The following is a 21,429-nucleotide window of genomic DNA, read 5'->3' as shown; positions in this document are numbered from 1 at the left end:
AAAGCAGGGCATTTTTTTGGATCTGGATGAAGGTCTGTCATCATTCGCGACACTGTATGAAGAAACGGATAGTAATGAATTATACCGCCGTACGTGATGCGCGTGTTGGCCTAACTCAGCACGTTTCCTAACTATTTATTAGACACACGCATCACAAAGGCACCTCGTCTGTATTCCAGGGGTTTTGTGGTTGCAAGTTTCCCTATGACCGTTCCTGCAAGTCATGGTTTCGAAGTAGTATCAAACATATCCCTAACCATGACCCAAGCTGATAAAGGGGTCCAGGGTTTAGTGGGTGAGAGTCCCACAGTACCGGACAAAACACAATCCAGTGATGTCCGGTCTGCATATTACATTTGCCCTTAACCTCAAAAAAAAAGTTTCCCTAAATGTAAGTTTTCAACAAGTATATCTCGCATTAAGCCAGGCCCACACAATAAAAATAATCCAAACCGTTTATGCTGCGTTCGAAATTATATAGACAAAAATATGTATATATACATACATGTAATGCTCGCTTTGCAAATCGGGACACAGTGGCCGAGATTGTGGGATATCCAAATCTGTCTATAAAACACAAATCTATTTCTATATGTAGTAATTTATTTCATAGTTCATTGAAGTACGTGGACGAAAAGTAATTCGACCTTTAGTATAATCTAATAACAATCCTGCAAGTTTCTTCAAAGGTTGTTACATTTATTCTTCATTAGGATCTGCATTCAAGCAATATTTTCCGACCTTAATCGTATTTATTAAAATGCAAAGCGCTAGGCTATGATATTGTTACTTAACAACGCATATTCTATAACCGTATTTGTTTAGCTGTATATTTGGGTTCGAACATCAACTGACTGGCATTCTTAATGTAAACAATACGCGTAGCTGGAATCATGTTTGTTATGATGCTACCATACAATTCGTTAGTAGTCCATGTAGCTGGAATAATCGCAGAAGTCATCGGAGCTTTCCAATTAGCTTAATTAGGTTACATACTGGATGGCGGTATACGATAAATCTCGTTTTTCTTTAGTCCAGTCAAAAGATACATGCATTCCACGTATAGCTCGTGTGGTTCTATGTAAATATATATAGCGAGGCGCCATATTAACATTACAGTAGTCATTGAAATTTTGGGAAAACTCTACGTTGTCGTACTGGTGGCAAACGGGAAAGGGTACGCAGTCGACATGACTTTATTTCCACCGATAGCGACCCATAATAGTCGAAGCATATAATCCACAATGCTATTTACCAGCATATGTGGTATTGATTATTACCAGTCACATCTTCGATGAAGTGTATATCGCGCTTGCATTACGATTCATATACACATACATGCTTACGCATCTCCCTCTTTCTTTCTATACATAGATATACATCAGGAGCGTTTATGTTCATTATGTAGCAACGATCGGATTAAGGAACACCGACAACTTTATCATCGTGTCATCGTAGACTACGTCTAAAGACAAGGCCAATAGTTTTCACTTTTAACGTTAAGGTATGAATGTAACTGCATTATCATTGCGCTTTGCATCCCTCACTTTGCCCCTGCGGTCACAGTGCTATCAAGAGCATCTGAAAGGGTAAAAATCATTATTACTATCGCAAACAATCACTTCCGCTTACGATTCACAGGCACGTCGACACTGGTGATATTAGGCAGCAGGCCCGCAGTACCCATATTTAGCGTAGTTTATAATAATTAATGTATCGTACATGGATTATTTATTTGAACTGAAATGTGTGAAAAAAGCGGAAATTTTATTATAGCGTTGTTACCAGAAAACTTGTTTAGTTAATGTGTCTATGCGTAATGCCCGGTCTCCAAATGAAAACCATTTAATTCAAAGATCGAGATAGCGTCGGAGCTTGTGGAGCAAATTATTTTTCCAAAACTTGGAGTCAGCTCAACAATTAGCAAAAGCAGTAGGGCAGTTTAGAATAATGAATTAGGGTATATATTAGAATGTCACCTTTAACTAGCCTTAGATTATGATGATACATCAATTTGAAAGTAATTAATTATTGAACAGTATGTCAAAGAGATACTTTTCGCAAAGTGAGCTACTGATAGTACACAATACTAGTGAGAAGTTTTAGCGACTGAATACATCATCAGACATATATTACATGTATCATCAAACGGCTACAGTCGGCGGTATGGTTCTGGATAGACCCTTTATCCATTCACTGATAAATTCAAAGTTTTTCGTGCGGCTTCCTCAAGCGCTGCTTTGAGTTTTCTGCTTCTCATCAAAAGGTATTTGCTGGCTGTTGTTATAGGTTAGATGCAGTAAGTCTTGGACGTAACAAAATAATAAGCGTATTTAAAAAAAAAAACGAAACATCTCCTCTATATAAATATTTGGACTCTATTTCAAGATAAAGCGGTAGTTTGCCTAGATAAAGAAGAGGGTTGCTGATATTCAAGTAATAAAAGCTCTACCGATTATTCTGCTCCCCGTTCCCCCCCAGACGGAAGACATCGAACTCCCACTGAAATCCGTGTGCTCTTTCACAAATAGGCACGGTTGTTGAAGTCTGTAAATTTCATTTTCGTCATGAATTTTTCCCCGAGCCAGTTCCTCTCCACTTTGTTAGCTTGGTCCGTTGAAAAGTCGACCGGCTTGTCGATTCAACTACGTAAAACGGAGGCTTCTGGATTCAAGTTCATCGACAGATGTTACCTTATGTTTAACACCTGCACGTTTGGAATGTCCCACTTCAAGTCCCAAAGAGAAACTGTACAATATAGTATATACGGTTCTTAACAGCCATTATTAGCCCAATTGAACAGGAGTAAAAATATCATTAGAATAATATAATTCAATGCAATGGTATATTAAAACGGAATAGGTGAAACCGATGATGCGAAAACCTCACATTAAGTAAAACGAAAAGAAATCGTAACCTGGCCTACTGAATGGAAAAATCAATGGAATCCTACCAGGGTCGACATCGAAAAGAAGGTGCCGATATGTGCCGTGATCAGGGGTTATCGTTACCACGTTACTGCCACCGATGGCAGTAACAATAATGACAACAACAACGGGTGGCCCCACAACCGCCGTTGTTACTGTTCTTTCAGCAGTTGTCTGTAAGCTTACGCCACTATGTAACTCCTCTCTTGTTAAAGCGGCTTCACCCGTAGTTAAATTTTCGGTTTAATCTATTGCGAGCACATTAAAACGCGCGCATTTGACGCAAAAGCTATATAAAGCGATGGCATTCGGCTAAAACTTGTGATCACTTGATTGTAGAGCACGACCGGTAGCTTCTACCTGAAATAGTTGGCGTAGTTGCTCGCAACGTGAAGTACAGCTGCCATGCGGCTCCACACTAAGAAATTGCATACTATTGTGTGGCTTGTCCTTGGAGTTAGTGGTGCGGACATCGTTTTAGCCGGTGGATCAAGTCGACAGGGTATGTGTGGCAGGCAGACACCCCTAAGAGAACAAGACGTGCCTTTTTTTCGTTGACCGATTGAAACCGTTGAGTCAGGCTTCTGCAGTACAAACAGGGTAGATACTAAATAATTAATGTCACTTCAAGATATTTTTTAAATGCGGCCCTTATTATTCAGTGCTGCCGGTTTTAGGACAAATGCCTTTCATGAGTGGTTCATCTTTATGTTGCATGCGAGTGCATATTCCTCTCATGTCAGAGCTCGATGTTAGACATTTTGATAGCCCTCTGCTAAAATCACTATAATTTGATTGGGAAAAACCAATAATACTTCGCTGTGGATTGTGTCAAGGCATTAGTTTGCCTCGTCGAATTTCAGTAGATCTCAATTTTGCGAATGAAGTTGAAGGTGACTCTGACAAGGCGAAAATCGGTCAAGTCATTCGGTCAAGTGATCAAATCACTATCAGATTATTTTCGTTGCTAGCACTATTAGCGTTCCCGGTACATGACATTCTTCGGCTTGAAAGCAGGATAATCGTTCTTTTGCCTCCATTAAGGAGACATTGTATGTCTTAAAACTTTTGGAAGCAATTTTGATCTAAACATGTAAATTAGCTCTCTAAAAACAACATTTTTATATCTTCAATTTCAACTGGGTAAAATAGTAGTTATCATCTTTTTCTTGGATCTGCAAAAGCTGTAAAAATCGTCATAGCTTTATTTAATCCTTCCATCTATTCCAACGAGAACTATATACAAGAACATGACTGGGATACTGGGATAAATCCACTCGTCTGTCTAAATTCCAGCTTTTTAAATTCTCTATTATGATCTACTTTATGTGCAATTTCCAGAAAAGGTAACAACTAAAGCTAGCTTCCAATCTGAGAGAACTCCGGCAACTACTGCGTCTGCAAGTAGCGCCGTGATTCAAACAGTAGAAGCGCCGATCGCAACAACTCTAATGGAAAAAGCGGACGCGCCTATTATTGCACCACCTTCAAATAACTCACCAGTTGTCTTAAATAAGATACTCGTTTCTCAGTCAGCGCCTCAACTTGTGCCTATTGCATACGAGTTCTCTTACGGAACGCCTTCGCATTCGCACGTACAGAACAAGCAACCTGATGGTATTATCAAAGGGCGTTACGTGATACATGGTAAATAGACGGTAACAATAGATGTCAGAAGCAAGTTAATCCGGATACATTGATGAATTGGGTTATTAAGGTACTTCGCGTAAGTTCCTGTATTGGCCAATGTAAGAGGCTCCGTGCGTTTTGTATTGACTAGAGTTTAGACACTCGGCGTGCGGTTCCGACCAGACGAGCTTTTTTCAGAGTAATTTAGGCTATTTTTACTAGTACATGCTTAAACCATTTTTCCTAGTTTAGTCTGTCCACTTTTCACAATAGCTCATTAATTTGAAACAACCTTTTTGAACGACAGCCTTAGGTACCATTTTATTAACCTTTTCAGCTCCGGACGGCCAGCATCGTACGGTGGATTATGTAGCAGATAAAGGGGGCTTTCGGGCTGGTGTTGCCACGAATGAACCAGGAACGGAAACTACACTTGAAGGAGCTAGCAAGATTGTGTCATCTGCTATGAAAGCGGTAGACGCAGCTCTGAAATTTGGCCCACGACACCCTAGTAAAAATGCCCAAACAATAAAGCAAGTTCCACTACCAATGGGAGTTGCCCCGGTACGTCAACCCACCCCTGTTTCTCCCGTAAAGCCGATGCCACATCATGAAGAAATGTCACCCCAATCCTATAAGCCTGTAGCGCAGATTCAGCAGTCGCCAGCTGAAGGTTCTGCTCAATTTGCACCCGTGCGCATCGTCGACATTCAACCGCTGCCTACGCCGCTTGTTAGAATTGCCCAGTTCGAACAACCGTCTCCAACATCAAGGATTGAAGTCGTACGTCCACACTCGATGGCTTCGCCTGCCCGAATAGATGAACCTCCACTTCCGCTACTTGAGCCGTTTCCACCTTTGCCAGCTGATAATGCTGTTACCACCGTCATCAAGCCAGTCACGCTTAGTCCCCCTCCAACGAATCCGTCTGCTACAGTATTGCACCTATCTCCGCATTTTGCAAGCTCGGCCCAGATTATTTCTGATTTGATTCCTCGTGTCGAAATCATTCCGCCTCAGCCTGCCTTGTTTCATCGGCCAGTAGTGCATACCGTTTCCGAAGTGTCGCAATCCTCACCACCTCAGCTGCTGGGTTTGGAGCCTTCTCGATCTTTTCCCCCAATCGACGTAGAGATCAGCCGGCTACCAGCTCAGCCTCCGGGTCGAGTAACTGCCCAGCCGTCTCATTCTATAGCACAGCCTCCGACCCGGGTTGAGATCATCCGTCCGACAGTAGTTAACACTGGTTTCACAGCTCTGGAACCAACACAACAGTTAGTAACACCTGGACCAGTCCCGACAATCGGCAAGAATATTGCTCGAGTCTCATCTCTTGAATCAACAAACGATGCACAAATATTTGAGGTGAAAACAAAGGTCGTACCCGTTGACAGAGCGCTACCCCCAACGCCACTCTCTACTCCGGTTACGGAGAGCGTCGTCACCTTGCCTCAACGTAACAGCCGCCACCTTCTCGCTCCGCCTAAACCTCAGCCTCACGGATCTGGTTCCGTAAAGATGAATCACTTCACAGCAGGTCAGCAGGGCCTGACGCATCCTATGGGGATTCTAAGGAATCTACCGGCGACAGCAAATAGAATACCGTCGCATCCAGAACCGATTCGTTTTCCCGAATCAGTTGTCCTTGTGGCTATATCACCTTACGCGCCTTCACCGACTAACTTATCACGATCCAATCAGAATCTCGGAAACAACGAGAGCATCCGCAAATTTTTCAGCCTTTCGCCCTCTAAAAGTGAACATCAAATTGGTAAGCGCTTTAATTAACATCATATTTTTGTTACGCTATTGTTACGTTATTGTTGTTATTATAATAAAGATGTGTACGATAGGTTATTGAGACGTATAAACTTAGTCGATTTTTCACACAAATCGTCATTTTGGTTACGAAATCTTATGCTGACTAGTATTTCATTACTTTGTTTAGATTCATTATAAAATAAAGACTTATGTTCGTCGTCTAATTGAGATTTAACTATACACTAAAGTTCAAGGTTTTAACTCATTTGTCATTTATCGTCGTTTGCGTTTTATAACAAAATGATTATTGCGTACATAATTATCCATTACAGCGGTGAACAAGTTCTTTTCGAATATTAAACAACATCATCTTAACGAAGTCAAAATGGTAAAAAAGCACGAGGATCACCTTCAGGCTGTCGCATCAAGAGTGTTGCCATTCTTTCATATACGTTCCGTAGGGTCTATGAGTCGACCGCGAATGCCTGCCTTTGGGGCTAATATTTTCAGCGTGCTCCACTGAATAAATCATTCCATAATACGAAAAAACGCAATAATGTTTGCCAAAAAATAGAAATGAAGTAGCGACCCAGCATCCGGTTCAGCGGTATTAATTTCCATGAGTAAGGCCACACAAATCCTGCGTGAGCAGTCCTTGTCGATGTGTCGTGCATTACTACGCACCAAAAAATCATTTATATCCTAACGATTGTCTTAGTGGTTTTCTCTTATTGACTATATTAAAAATTGACCAATATTATTTGTAAGTCAATTGAGACCGATATCACTTTTGAGGAGCCCGGTCATCATTATATGGAAAGAAGCTAGGTATGAACTCACAGTGAAATGTAGAACTTTTGTTTTGAAATTGTTATGCGTCTATTGACCGGGTCACATGTAAATAGTCGTCTATATCAGCTTCTCCCTGGCGGAGATCGCAAAAATAAGACTAATTTATATCTTGATTACTTATTTTAACTTTCAACATGCCAAGTGATATTTATCCTACACAAGATGAAAAATATTTCCGAACCACACTTCCTTAACAGAAGATATTTGCAAGTGGATAGCTTCTGTTGAACTGTAGTAGTTAAACACATAAATGGAATTTTGTAATAAAAAACTTAAAAAATCTCTTGGTAATTGAATAATTAATTGATCAATTAATACGATGACTGCAAGCGTCATTCCAGGATGTTATAATACAAAAAAAGGAGGGAATTTAATTCAGGAATGGAGTATCGTATAATGCGTTTCGAAATCAACCATCAAAAAGGTGTTTTGATTTCTAGTGAATTTAGTCATATTATTGTAAAGGACTGTCTTAGCTTTTAATAGGCCCTCTTATGAACAATAAATTAAAGAACTTTTTAATAACGAAAGAGCATCTTCATATGAATAGAGCAATTTCTAAATCTAGCATATGAATAGTCACAATTTCTAAATGTCAGCACAAAGCTGATGCGTTGTTTTTAACTTTTTATTCCTTTAAATTAACTGTTTACCTGCAATGATAATTAGGCTTTAACCAATCCGTGCTAATTAGGCGCAACGGCAGTGTGTCAGTAGGTATGAAACATGGTGTGCTCTACATCTTGGAACTGACACTTTGCAATACAACCCCGCTCTTCGCAGGTCTTGGCTAAGGACTGAAACAAGTTATGCCGTAGGCCGCTTTCGGGATCACCTTTGCCTAAATAATTTGTAATTTAGATATGATCCGATACGATACACGTCATAGAGAAAGTAGAGGCTGAGGCTGAGCCGCGAGCTGAGAATATCTTTAATTCAGTAGATTTCAAGGAACTCTAGTGTTCCTTTAAAGCCGGAATTTGACAGACTTGGCAACCAGAGAAGATAGAGAAACACGAAAGAATACCTGTTATTATGGTTTAATACATTAGCTAAATGTCGTCTCATATGCTTTAGTGCACACTTATTTTACATAGAACCTTTACCAAACATATTACAGTCCATATTTCTTTTTGTTAATTCAACGATCATACAATTCACGCAGAAACGTCTAAAGTATTTACGTGTGAGCCAGTAACGCGGTCCAGAGAAACCAGATAATTTTGGTTGGACGAGGAAAGACACAAGCAAAATTAAACATTCCAGAAAAGAGCGACAAAAGAACAGTTGTTTTTCACGCAATATCCGACTGCTTATCGAACTCCATACTGCTGAATGCACGTTGCTTTCGTCGAACGAAGTCGGACTAAAAGTCGAACGCATTTCACGTTCAGAAGAAGGAATTCGAAATTTGCCAACAACAATGGCTTCCATTAGACTCAAGTAAAGTTATTGTTTATCGTTGTTTTCTCGTGCTGTTGTTTGAACCTACACTCCTAAGCATAAATAGATACTTCGTCTGCGTAACGCTAGCGACGTCTACAACGAAACGGCTTTAACAACTTTAAGTTAAAAACTCACGGTGTCATCCATCGTGGATTCTTAATTTTTAAATAACTACATTAAATAAATTAGTGGTGTGTGAACTAGTTGAGCAGACGTCGTCAATCAAGGTACATAGTAATTGTAATAAAATAATAATATTTGTATGTGTTGTAATACATTAAATAGGCGTATAGGTACGCAAAGCATATTCCTGGCATATTTTACGATAATTACTGGAATACGCGCCGGTAAATATTTATAGGTACTCTAATCTAGATGCTGACGTGTCAGCATTGAGCTCTTGGATGTTGGCTCTTTACATCACGTTTGAGAGTTTTTTTTTACGAGAGGCTCTTAGCAAGTAGTTAGCAGCGCAAATCAAAGAACTTCGCTGGCAATCATTGGCTTTGATTGGAATAATTCCATCTTGTCTTCTAAAAAGGAAAATCGCATAGGTATCGCTTTTAAACACGCAACGTTTTATGCAATATACACATGATTGTGCCTTTAAATATTTATCTCATTGGAGAATTTCCTGTTGAAGCGTCACAAAAAACGCATTGCGTATTGTATTAGTGGATTTATGCTTTAAGTGTATCAATGGGGATGTTAAACAGATGATTAGTCTAACGAGATAACAACTGACTCAACTTCCGTGAAATCACTTCTCAATCAGAACTAATTTAATGTTCTTTAGTTGTATTATACGTATATGGCTATCACACTAAACAATTTCCAATGGAACTGTAATAAAAAAAGGATATATATAAATGAATAGACGGATTCACGTGTGTAAAAAAGGTGACAGCAATCCAGAGCAACAGTTTTATTGGTTTTTGTTACTTCGTTCTTCGGCTTTATAACCTCAGATCATTGATCGTCTACAAAGTTAAATGATCTTTGAGATATTACTATTGTATTATTTCTCATTTATCGGACACGTAATCAAGTAAGTCGCAATGATAGTGTTAGGGCCCTTAAAAAAGTATCTTTCTAATCGGATTTTGGCACATGCGGCATGAGACGGGTAACTGTTTTAACGGTCTAAAAAAAAATTATTTTGCAAAAGTACATAGCACAGAATACCTTGCAGATAGTAGCTGAAATAGGGCAAGAGTTGTTTTATATTACAGAGACTTATTGGAATTAATTAGAGCATATTATATGTCGCCCGTGTCACGACTATTGATGATTCTGTAAAGCACATGGTTTTGAAGGGCTTTTTTTTTTTACTGTATCGCTAATTACTGTACATTTCGGACACTTACTCGGCCAGTTTGTTACTGATGAGTTGAATAAAAATAAACGAAGCTTTTTGTTCCTAATGAGAGCAAGCTTGTGGACATAACACCACCCAGTTTTTAGCACGTAATAGGGGTGTTAATATGCCGAAAGACTCTTTTTCATTGTACAACATTCGTAAATAACATTAATCATGTTCAACCGTGTTCAACTTTCAGTTTTACAGCTGACAACGAAAAGATGGCTTTACTTCTCATAGTGCTTACAGGTTTTTTTTACCTTATACAACCCACTAAAGCAACAAGATACCCGTTAGTGGTTCACAATGTCCGCCAAGAAAATGATTCAGCTTTAGGATTTGTCTCGGCACCAACATATACTAACGCAGTCAATGTGATGTTCTTCGGCCAAGATGAAACCACACCTAAAGATGGCTTCCATCTGGATTATGCTGGATCTCTGTGCAGACCGCTACATTGCACGGAACAGGCCTCCGCTTCACATTGTCGTATTGCGTGTATAAAAAGTGAGTACTGTAATATGCATTTAGGAAATTTTGAAGATTTTCTAAACATAGCCACACGATCTCAATAATTATTGATACCAAAACGCTTTATAATGAGCTTTCTCAGAACCCAACTACACTAACCTTTCTCTACATTTTGTTTGCCGAGTCGATCCCTTTTCTATGTAGCTAACAACTTAGACGTAACGCATCAACAGGGTGCGGCTTTTGGCCAATCTAATCGCACGACTGTCCCACAGAAGATGCGTTTGTGTTCTGAGAGTGCTTATACTTAGTCATGTACGGATGTAAATATAAGCAATTATTTCTTCTTAACTATTGTTACAAAGCATAACCAAGCCCATCCAAACATTTATTTTGCTTCTTAGCTCTCAAAGTGTAACTCAAAATGTATTAGTGATTATCAGTTGCAAATTTGGTGACTGGATTTCATTTAATTGTAGATGATAAATGCCTCGTAGGGCAAAACCAAGGACTAAGCTTAATAAATTGTCTCTTCTGTTTAGGCATTTGGATACAGACCAAAAACCAGACTCACGTATGCTTCCACTCATATAATCCAGGATTCTATAGCTGTCCACTTCAAGATGGAGCGCTCCGTGCAATGTATGTCATGCCATTATTGGTCGTTGATATAGGACGTTTCTTCCACATCGCCCTTGACTTTTTAATGCTGCCAGAAGACTTTCCAAACGACTATTTTGTCGAGGCGAAAAATCAGGTATCTATCAGTGTTCATAAGGGAATACCTTATGTCAGTGGACTCTTCGATGATCGCTTGAATGAAAAGATTGGTAAATCGGTATATCGTATCGACTTTCAGTTGCGCAATGGAGAGAGAAGGACAATAAAGTTCTGCCTAGAAACTCATATCGATTCTTCTCCCAGTTTGCCGTACTCATACGTGATACTTATTGGATATAAGCCAGGCCACAACAGTCTAAGCCTCTATGTAAAAACCGAACTTGCATTGTGTACCAGTTATCTTTTGGGAGTTAGTTATTTGCATTTCCAAGAAGTTCAATTCTCTACTGGTAAAGTTTCTTTAAAAATGAAAATGCGAATTGACAAGAAGGTCGAATGTCCTTACATACAGCAGAAATTGAAATATTTGCCTGGGCAATGCCGTAAATATATATTTAAATCGCTTATTTTAGAAAAAGCTGGTGGGAAAACTTGTCTTGACATACAGCCATCGAGTCTAACGAACAACCTAGTCCCAAAGCCGACGGAACGCACCACTTTGCTAATAACACCTACGCAATCTTCTATGGTAACTAATCTTGAAGAAAGTTCTATGAGTACCATCGATCGTGATACTGCTAGTACAAAACATCTACCTTCGTCGGCAGCGAGTTTCCTGTTCTATCAGCAATCACGGAGTACATCTATACCTGAGGTTCCTACAACTCTGCCAGATATCACAACGGCCAATGATCTATACGTAAGACGTAAAACGTCTCCCATAGACACTACATTAGTACCTGCGAATTGGAACACTGAAGCCATACGAACATCCGCTGGTGCGTTCACTCAGCATCAGCCGTTCAGTGCGCCCGCCTATATAAACTTAAACGATAAGCACACGAAAGCACTTGGTCTTCAGACGAATAACTTCATTGTGACAGAAAATATCCAGCCGAGCCCTTATGATACAAAGAAAATGACCGATCCTGGTTCCACCAGTAATATCCTACCAAGTCGACCGGACCATCGCAGAGCATCGTCAGGTTATAACTTTCGATGTGTATTTATTGGAGCAATTTTAATGGCTTTTACTATTCTAGTAATATTATGCCTAATTACTTATACCAGTAACGCATCCTAATGAAAACACAGATAATTTTGTATTTAAAATTTTCACGGAGAAACGGATTTTAAAGTGACTTACGCTCTATTGTAAAATAGATAATAACACAATCATAATCCTTAAATCATAATATTTTTAGGTTTAAAAAATTGAAGAAAAACCTTACAGTATTATTCAAATACCGCAAAATACCACGTTGTGTACTTTTTAAAATTACGGTACATAGATATATGTATGTGTGGGTGGCTTAATAAAGTACTCGAGATATGTAAAATACGACTCTATTTGATGTCAAGCAATGTTCTGCACCAGCTATTGAAATTAATTTGGATTTCAGGGTCGTGACAGCCCTCCATAGCGTCCCCGCGATACCTTAATAAATAGCGTAGTCACCTGCTAATTTTAGGAATACATTATGGTCGCATCTGGGCATAGACACGCTTCGTTCTGTGCTAGGAGCCAACCATCTGATGGAAGCCTAACGACGATGAAGGACGTAAAACACTTATAAAAAGCTCTCCATAGCTAGTGTGAAAATCGGCGCGGAGCTTTCGCGTCTTTTGAACTCAATGCAACATGATCTAACTAATAGTTACAAATGCGATGATTCACGATGTCGTTAGTGAGGCTTAAGGCGAATTAAAAGAGCTTCAGGTCAGCGTTGTGCAGCGGTATTTACATAAGAGTACAAAGGTGTATGTTTTCGGTGTGTGTTATTTTATCCGAACGATTTGCTAATTAATAAAGCGCAAGAGAGTTTGTGGAAATGTCTGAGTTTTGTGAGGAAAGTCAGTTCACCTGCATTGCCACAACGAAAACTTGATGAAACTTTAATTCCAAGAATCGCTGCAGTTCAGACAAATTCAAAGAGAATCCTTAAAACACCTTAAAAAAGAATTAAACGCAATATGTTTAATTGGCCGGAAAACATGTTTGAAAAATCGACGCTATATTTACTATTCGTGTACTTTAAGTGAAACTTTTTCACCTACATGCACTACCAATATTTTTGGATAAAATAGTTAGAATCAGCAATTTTACTTCGCTTTAGTAGTTTAAAAACATACCTAATAAAATCCAAAAGCTATTTGTAACGCTATTACATCTAATATGCGGCAATCTCACTACGGCAACTTTGCTTATTCAGAAAGGTCTCAGGCAAACTACGTGGCAATATTTACCTAAAGACATTATTGACATTTAGTCAATGTGATTCTAACCCTGAAATCAACTATTATTGCAAGAAAACTTTTATTGAATAATTCAAATAAAACAGAATAAAAATGAATTTGCAACCAACACTGTCATGTGTAGAGAGCCCGGCGGGAAACGATGCTACATAGACTATCAGAAAAAATAAGTGAGGAGTTTTTTCCGTGAAGTCTGCCACATCTGTATGAAAAACTGATTCGTTGTTTCTAGGCATCAAGCAGGAAGCCACGGGTCAGTTTCCTGAACCAGCGGTTGAATACCAAGCAATGGCACGTCTGACAAATTATTACTGAAAAAGAAGTTGCTATAGTTTTCTCTGAACGGAGAACGAGTTATTGACACCTTTGTGAAGTTTATTTGTGCAGAAAAAAATCCAGTTCAATACAGATCCAGTGCACAGACTGCTAAACATGATTTGTACTGTTCAGGCAGCATTAGTGAAATTCTACCTGAAAAATTCTAAAAACACAGAAACCCTAATTTTGAACTGGTGACCATTTTACTCTAATCAGTCATCCTCTTGCCTACTGTGTACGCCATAGACAGCACAGAATACAAATGATCTCACATAGCAGTCAATGGGTATTTAGGTATTAGAGCCTGTCCAAATCGACATGCATATCTGTCAATTATTCACTGTGGTGGAATTATTATCAGTTAGAACTGGTACTAACAATTTCTATTTGAAGCACTGAACAGGACCGTCTCGTCTCGTCTTGCCATTATACCTGTCAACCACTTAATGAAGTTGGGATTGGTACCGATTCCAAGGACAGCGTCTATGTGTTCAGTGGCGAAGTGCGTCGAGGAAGTAACGAGTAGTTTTATGTTGGGGCTCAAAACGATATACGAAGAGCGAGGACGGATCGACGTCACTGCATGATGGAACGCAGCAAGAGGTTCATAGGTATGTCGAGATGCTACAGCTTCAATGAATTCGAAGCGAGCCGCAACGCCTTCGAGTAGGCTCGCGTAGTCTCGCTTCACCCGCGGAGGCAAAGCGTTAAAACGCTTGAGGTGGTGGCTTCTATGATCATTGTTGATACTTGAATCCCCGTTCATGAAAAAAATGATGTACATGACGTTAGGATTATTTGTGTGATGTGTGAAAATAGCAGTAATATTGGCGCTTTGATTTAGTTCTTTGAAAAAGTAATTTTAGCATGCACGACTAATCTTTTTTAATTTAACGACCAATACTACAATTGGCGTAATCATAATGGCGTGCATAGTCATTACTGCCCACAGTCTCATAATTGTCAGGCTAGTGCACAAATGACCGTGTCATTAAAAGCGTTATTCAAATAAGCCATTTTCCTGTAAGCTTCCTTGTATGTATAAATGCTGTCGGAGACATTATAAAATTTTTTCGTTTATTATTATTACATTATAAGATGTTTTCGTCTGCGCTGGACATCATGTATGACTAACAGGGGATAGCAACAAAGGAGGGGTCAAAAATATAAACCGGATTTAATTAGCCGATCTTCCACCATGCTCGATAGTTCGCTATATCACCGTTGTTTCATATTCAGCTATATAAATTTAATACTACTGCCAATAAAAAATGGTCACCTCAAAAGGCACTAAAATATTCGGTCAATGAATGGGACCACACCTTGATCCCGAAATCAGAACTTATTGTAGCACAGCATGGTGTTATTTTTTGTACTCTTTGAATCATTATTTAAGCATTTCATCATGTATAGAACATTCGTCGACTATGTGGGAATGTTTAAAATAAATTTCTATGCATAGCACTAACTCCTGAAAAAGGCTTTTCAACGGTACGTCTTATTCATCTGAAAGATTCAAACAGATGTTGTTTTAGCCGATATTCCTTGCTAGTTATGTACCTGTAAAAGCCCGGCTCAACAGTGATGCACTCCACACCAAACGATGCTTGCTCGCGTCGTAACCCTTCCACCATGTTCTTTATGGCTGCCTTCGACATACAGTACGGGACAATGCCCGGCCAGCTAATTGTGGCCCCCAGACTTGCAGTTACCACGACGCGGCCTAAATAGGATGATTACGTTGGGAAATGCAACACTTGAATCACGTGTTAATCATGCAAGCCATAGAAGGAAACAGTAATAATGGTAAGAACAATCAATAAAATCGTGGTAAATCTGTGGAATTACGGCATATTAGATCATGGCTGCAGGCTTACCTTTGCTTTGTCGTAGCCGCGGTAGGCCGGCCTTAATCGTTCGAAGCGTCCCGAACACGTTGATATCGAACAGTTTCTGCATATCTTCTAGGTTGGTCCATTCGAGAGGACAGAAATAACCAATGCCGGCGTTCGCCAAGACTGCCCAAAGTTCTAATATAGATAATTATATAAAATCAATTAGTGAATACACGATTTTTTAAAAGTGCACCAAAAATTTAATAAAAGTTATCACGGTTAGCAATATATAGGAAAAAAAATCTATCCTTGCCGATATCGCCATATCCATTGTATATTCCTATAAAAAAAAAAGGTCCTATATACTACAACAAGACAATTGGTATGTATTTTAGATGAAACCTAAGAAGCGATATGCACATATAGATAAACGTAATCCCTAAGTGTCATTTTCCGTCTTCATCCTATCTTTGTATTGGCCTACTTTCTCTCTTTCACGCCTGTTTGCCGTAAAGTTTAGAAAATATCGAACTGGATGGGGTAAAAGTAACACACGGAGCTAAGAGACCTGTTTTGGTGAGTGAGGCGAAGATTATGTTACTACTTTCATTTTTTTATCAATTGCATTTTCGTTGGCAGTAAAACGTCTCGATAAAGCGTCTTCCACTTTCCAGGTAACCTCTCCCCGCCACTACTGTTTAAACTGAACGCTTTCTGACAATGTGGAAATCTTGGCTATCACAATTATTAAAAAGCTCGCCGCAGCCTATTTCGTAGTTGCTGCATTATCAAGTATTTAACTAAGAATGCTGACAACAATCAATGACTTAAGATATTTTTTAATTAAATATATAGAGTTTATTTTATAGCATATTAAGAGAAAAAGAAAGAGCAAAAGTTTAGATGCGCGAAACAGATCAATGATCTTACATTAGGAAATAGTTGTTTGGCGAAAGGAGTGTTTCAGAATAAAAATATATGATTTTAGATATGTTGATACTTGCGATGTATAGACATTTATCTCATTTTAACATAGAGTATGGCTGTGAACCTGAATGTTCACTGTACGGTCAATGAAGATTAAGCGTAGGTCAGTCACTGACCAACTAATATGATAATGATAAATATCGAAGGCCGAAACGCCTCACATAAAAAAATCTCCCAATCAGACAGTCGTTTGTTTGAAAAATGTACCTTCGTCTACTTCGAATCAGATTTTAAATTGAAAAGTAGCTGATATCTTCTTTGCCCTAATGCCCTAACAACAGCAAAGCTGCTGCAAACTAGTATTCGACATCAAACAGTCCCTTATTTACTGACCTGGGCCATATTCATCTAGGAATTATGATATTATTAATACTTGCTCCATGCATCTAACGTTACGTAGTAATGCCTACTTTGAAAATAAAGATAATAACGAAAAAAAGATTTGCTACATTTGGCTAAATATTTAAGCAGCTTTTATTTTAATACGAGCCACAACAATTATGGCGCGCGGTGTTATAACCGGCGTAAATAATAAATAAAATAAATATAAGAATTATTAAAACCCAAACAAATACTAATCTGAATAAATAAGGATAATAGCCTGTCAACTTAAACATCCGTCTTTGATTTTTCTGTAATTCTTTTTAAAGAGCAAACATTCGTATTGGTACGAAATTTGCAAGAACTTATACAGAAAAGATTTTCGTCCTACCTGTTCTTCTCAAAAAAGCGTAAATGTGGGTTTCTGTTAAAAAGGAAACGACCATAGTTTGAAGTTGGGTTCAAGAAGCACTGTTTCCATGTCCAGCGCAGCATCTTGGGTTCTCTAAGGTAATCTAAGTAATATTTTATTCCTAAACCATGCTCAATTTCGTCTTTGTATTCAGCTAATGTAATTATCGCTCGCCGTTTCTGAAAAATAATCGAGGCCCACAGTAAATGCGACTGACCTTTAAATTCCCCCGTAGTTATGCGTATGTAACATTAATTTTGCTATTCTGGGATCGCCACAGATATCAGCTGTCCATAAACAAAGAAGCCGGCTAAATAGAAGTATTTAGACTGGCGGGCTCTCTTTGATAAGAAATAATTTCACAGATTCAAATAGAATCTTTATTTATAAATGCATCCTATGCTTACGTAGTCGTAGATCGTCAAGGCGTGTTTCGACCAACTTCATTGCTCTCTGAACACTTTGATCGTTAGTTACGTCTATCGTCAAAACCGTAATCCTTTTGTCCATACGAAGTGACGCTGCGCCCTTTCCGTTGGGGAAGAGACATCCCGCAAACACCTAAAAACTATGACAACCATGCATTAACACAAACACCGCACAATAAGTAAAAAGTTGAGACTTAAAGAACGATCTTCAAAACTTCAAACTTTTCGTATTACTAAGGGAGGCTAATGAAACAAACACTTGCCGCAAATGGTTTTGAAACAGCAAAAATACTTATAAAAATGTCTTAGATCAAAAACTTGAACTCAAGTTCATTTTATTATCTTTAACTAAAGTGTTTCACAAAATTATGGATCAAATCTATTTATTATAGATCTGTATAAAAATCTTTGCATGTTTCATATAATAAGCTGAGTTACGCAATCTGGCAGTGCAACTCTTTTTCAAGGGTTATTTTGCTGCCCATGATCACACAAATCGACAAGTGTATGTGCGAGTGCACATATGTGTATGTGTAAGCATGCGAGTATATCCGTGTGTGCCTGTACTCAGATAACCGAAATTTCAGTCCGATCACTATACTGGAACTTCTTAGAGTAGCGAAATAACACTTTAAGAAAAATCATATGATTTTGTGCTGTTTGCAGAAACAGGTTTGTTAAGTAAGATTATCTTTGAAGCAGAAAACCATAAAAGTAGTAAGGAGCCGCTTTGGAAAATATCAGGAGACAGCCGAGTCGAACCAATCACGTCGATCATCACAGATCTCTCTATATAAATTATTGCTAATTATTTGTATAATAAACATATTTATCTTTGATGGAAACGCTCTATACTTATAGTACGAGTATGCTAAGAAGCGATCAGTGGCTTGGAGATGGAGATGTATAAGTAAGGATCTGAATACATGCCCTTCACCTGCGAATCGCTTAGCAAGCAGGTAACCGTAGCCAGAATCGCATCCAGTTACTAGAATGCCTTTTTTATCAGGACACACTGGCCGTTTACTTAACTGGTCTTCCAAATACCACCTGAAAGTTAAAATGAGGTTAATGGACAACTTGGCTATATTTCTTATCTTTATTTTATTGTACATATGATGAGTATAGATGTCAATGGAAAAAATTATACCGAATACAATAACAACAGGGATTTGTGTTTCGATGCCCTGAAGAAGTGTTTAGAGTTGATTGCGTCACATCATATCGTCGTTGATATAGCTATGACGGAAAGCAATGGGTCCTCCTCAATCAGTTTTAATTTTTAAGGATTAATAGCCTTTAAAGGATTAATAAAAGGACCAATGTTATCTGACCTGGGTGAATAAGAACCACCCCAAGGCGTTGAGAAAAGAAGTGTAGCTCAAAAAAGACTCACTAGTTCAATACGTAAAAATAATCGCGACTTTTTCATTCTGCCTTTTTCTTTCTTTTTTTGTTAGATCAGTTTCCTTAGCTTTACCAGTATATTTCACGCCGTTGTGGTCAAAAGTCGTCATAATTATTTAACAACTCAGTTATTTAGTTTTCAGAGACAGAAATTCATTCAGGTCACGAAAAACTGCTTTAACTAACTGTACTGCACTTAGCTCGAATCAATTATTTAGCACCAGCACTCACCATGTTGTACAGTATAAAAACCATTGGCTATCGCTAGCCTATTTCCGCTGAACAGGCTCGCAGCTACATTTTGCATGCAAGTCCTTGCAGCTCAATTAGCTTGAACTTAAATGGGCTTAGTAGATGTCAAGGGCTCCGCTATCATACCTTCAATTAGGTTGTCCAATGAAAGCATCATAACCTATTTACCAAAAAAGAGGTGCCGAAAGCATCTGCTATTGACGCATCCAAAAACACGTTTCCATACATGGCCGACAACGAGACTTGGAATAAGTGACAAGCCTACAAGAAGCTCAAATAATATGTAACCTGCTGTACGAAATAGAAATTTATCGTAGAAACTAGGTCAGAATGAATCGTTTAACCTAGCGATACTAGTTTAATTCTTAGTCAATAGTATATAAAAATTCTACGTAACTCTGCAATATTTCGCTTCACGGCCAGTTTGCCTAGGTTCAAAGAACAGTTAGACGGTTACAGGACCTTGCACGGGTGTTCTGAGCATTATGAAGCAGTTAATAAAAATCGTCTATACAAATGCATCGCTACATTTTTTATAAATACAGATATGCTCAAAATATCCGTTATGGTTTTTCACGTTTGTTAGGTTTAGTACTTCTGAGGCAAGCTATGATGCTGATGAAGCATTGCCCGCTCTCCGTCAATTGAAAATTGAAACTAAATAATCAGATGATACGTGTACATCGGACTTACCTTAACAAAGCAGCAAGCGAGGTAAGGGCTGGTAAACTCCATAGGTAAGATAAAATGGGTACTTGTCTGACCCATTCTAGCAAGCCAGTTAAGTGGAGTACGTTGACAAGACCAAAACTTAACCACGTAATCTTCAATCTACTAAAATCAGCCAGCTGTTCCATATTAACTGTGAAGAAAGTTGTTAACAAACATTAAATGTTCACGTTAATATTCATTTTATTAACGAATCTGCAACTGCAAAAAGGGTAATAACTATCCGCGAAAACTAATTTCTAGCTACAAGTAGTACTACTTCGGTACTACAGGATTTGAACCAACAATTTTATCTACCGCCAGGATCTGCATATGCTCTACGAATTCACCAATAAGGAACTTCTAATAGTATTTATGGAAACTACGTTTAAACCAGACCGCTCGAATTGCACCATTATTTAAAAATTGATACTTACCGCTCAATGTTTAACAGAATATATTGTACACACCAATAAGTTTCTGCCTAAATTATGATAAAATTATGTCTCTAGCAATGCGTAACTACAGTTCGTTTCATCTACGCCACGAAGTTTCCACCTATGTGCGCCAGAGCGATTGTCGCGCACACAACAACCTCTGTATACCGTTAACCTAATGTCTCATGAATACAGAGCAAATGGGAACACGATGCTAAAGCAACCTATTGAAACTAGAATTAGGCCCCTGATATCATTACCGGGACAACCCAAAGGACTTGCACCACCGCGGACGGAGTTTATCTACTATGCTTTGTGCCATATTGCTCATCTTTCGCCATTCTGGGACGCTTGCCAAGAGTCTCCTCTAGAATCCTATTATCTTGCTTGCGTAAAAATTTTTACCTGCGAAGATTCTGATAGAAGAGCTCAGAATGCACTTAAGCGACTGGCCTCTATAAGCTAAGACTACTATATAGGAGTATATTTATAAAAAGAGGGGAATCATAATACGAGATTTCAAACACTTCTTATGCATAAAATGTACATAAATTGGCGAGCTGCCCAGCCTCCTCAAACTGCCTTCCCTTATCCATAACTGTTCGTTATATGAGCCCAGATCAACTCTTTTCCATCATTTAAGTTCATCTTTAGTGGTTTTCATAATTTCTGTTTTGCCATCATCAAATTTAAAGCCAAATTCTTTTTGGGATGCAATTGGAGTAACTATTATGATAGCTTTGCACAATCAGTGCTTATATATAGATTACCTACTATACCATTGCAATCCGCTCTGATAGAAAATACCTTGTTATTATTCGGGTTGCCAGCTATTAGGAAAC

General features: G+C 38.6%; 3 protein-coding genes and 1 long non-coding RNA gene across 6 annotated transcripts in view; 2 read left to right on the top strand and 2 right to left on the bottom strand.

Moving 5' to 3' along the window:
* Positions 1 to 590: 590 nt before the first annotated feature.
* On the top strand, positions 591 to 7,460 carry LOC111271128 (uncharacterized). Its single transcript, XM_022851713.2, has 4 exons — positions 591 to 3,429; positions 4,269 to 4,574; positions 4,894 to 6,327; positions 6,650 to 7,460. The coding sequence occupies exons 1-4, from the start codon at positions 3,333 to 3,335 to the stop codon at positions 6,838 to 6,840; spliced, it is 2,028 nt and encodes a 675-aa protein (XP_022707448.1). The 5' UTR covers positions 591 to 3,332; the 3' UTR covers positions 6,841 to 7,460.
* Positions 6,753 to 8,498, bottom strand: LOC111271140 (uncharacterized). Its single transcript, XR_002686696.2, has 3 exons — positions 8,354 to 8,498; positions 7,823 to 8,157; positions 6,753 to 6,836 (listed from the first exon to the last, which is right to left on the bottom strand). It is a non-coding gene; the product is annotated as an uncharacterized LOC111271140 (long non-coding RNA).
* Positions 8,499 to 8,682: 184 nt separating this feature from the next.
* Positions 8,683 to 12,566, top strand: LOC111271129 (uncharacterized). Of its 3 annotated transcripts, none has more exons than XM_022851716.2 (4): positions 8,683 to 8,842; positions 10,175 to 10,482; positions 10,989 to 11,203; positions 11,835 to 12,566. In XM_022851716.2, the coding sequence occupies exons 2-4, from the start codon at positions 10,197 to 10,199 to the stop codon at positions 11,928 to 11,930; spliced, it is 597 nt and encodes a 198-aa protein (XP_022707451.1). In that variant the 5' UTR covers positions 8,683 to 8,842; positions 10,175 to 10,196; the 3' UTR covers positions 11,931 to 12,566. The 3 variants fall into 3 exon arrangements, with proteins under 3 accessions (XP_022707451.1, XP_022707453.1, XP_022707449.1); XM_022851718.2 differs by having other exon boundaries at positions 11,640 to 12,566; XM_022851714.2 differs by having other exon boundaries at positions 8,696 to 8,842; positions 10,989 to 12,566.
* Positions 12,567 to 13,836: 1,270 nt separating this feature from the next.
* LOC111271133 (D-beta-hydroxybutyrate dehydrogenase, mitochondrial) overlaps positions 13,837 to 21,429 on the bottom strand; it is a 35,135-nt gene continuing 27,542 nt past the window's right edge. Inside the window, 6 exon segments of the mRNA XM_022851728.2 lie at positions 13,837 to 14,549; positions 15,361 to 15,523; positions 15,678 to 15,830; positions 17,763 to 17,923; positions 18,714 to 18,833; positions 20,136 to 20,304. Of these exon segments, the coding sequence (XP_022707463.2) occupies positions 14,174 to 14,549; positions 15,361 to 15,523; positions 15,678 to 15,830; positions 17,763 to 17,923; positions 18,714 to 18,833; positions 20,136 to 20,304 (1,142 nt within the window). The 3' untranslated portion in view covers positions 13,837 to 14,173.

This window comes from Varroa jacobsoni, unplaced genomic scaffold (assembly GCF_002532875.2).
Source record: "Varroa jacobsoni isolate VJ856 unplaced genomic scaffold, vjacob_1.0 contig00370, whole genome shotgun sequence".
NCBI classification, from domain to species: Eukaryota; Metazoa; Arthropoda; class Arachnida; order Mesostigmata; family Varroidae; genus Varroa; species Varroa jacobsoni.
The sequence above is the reverse complement of the archived record's forward strand: the minus strand, read 5'-3'. Positions and strand labels throughout refer to the sequence as shown.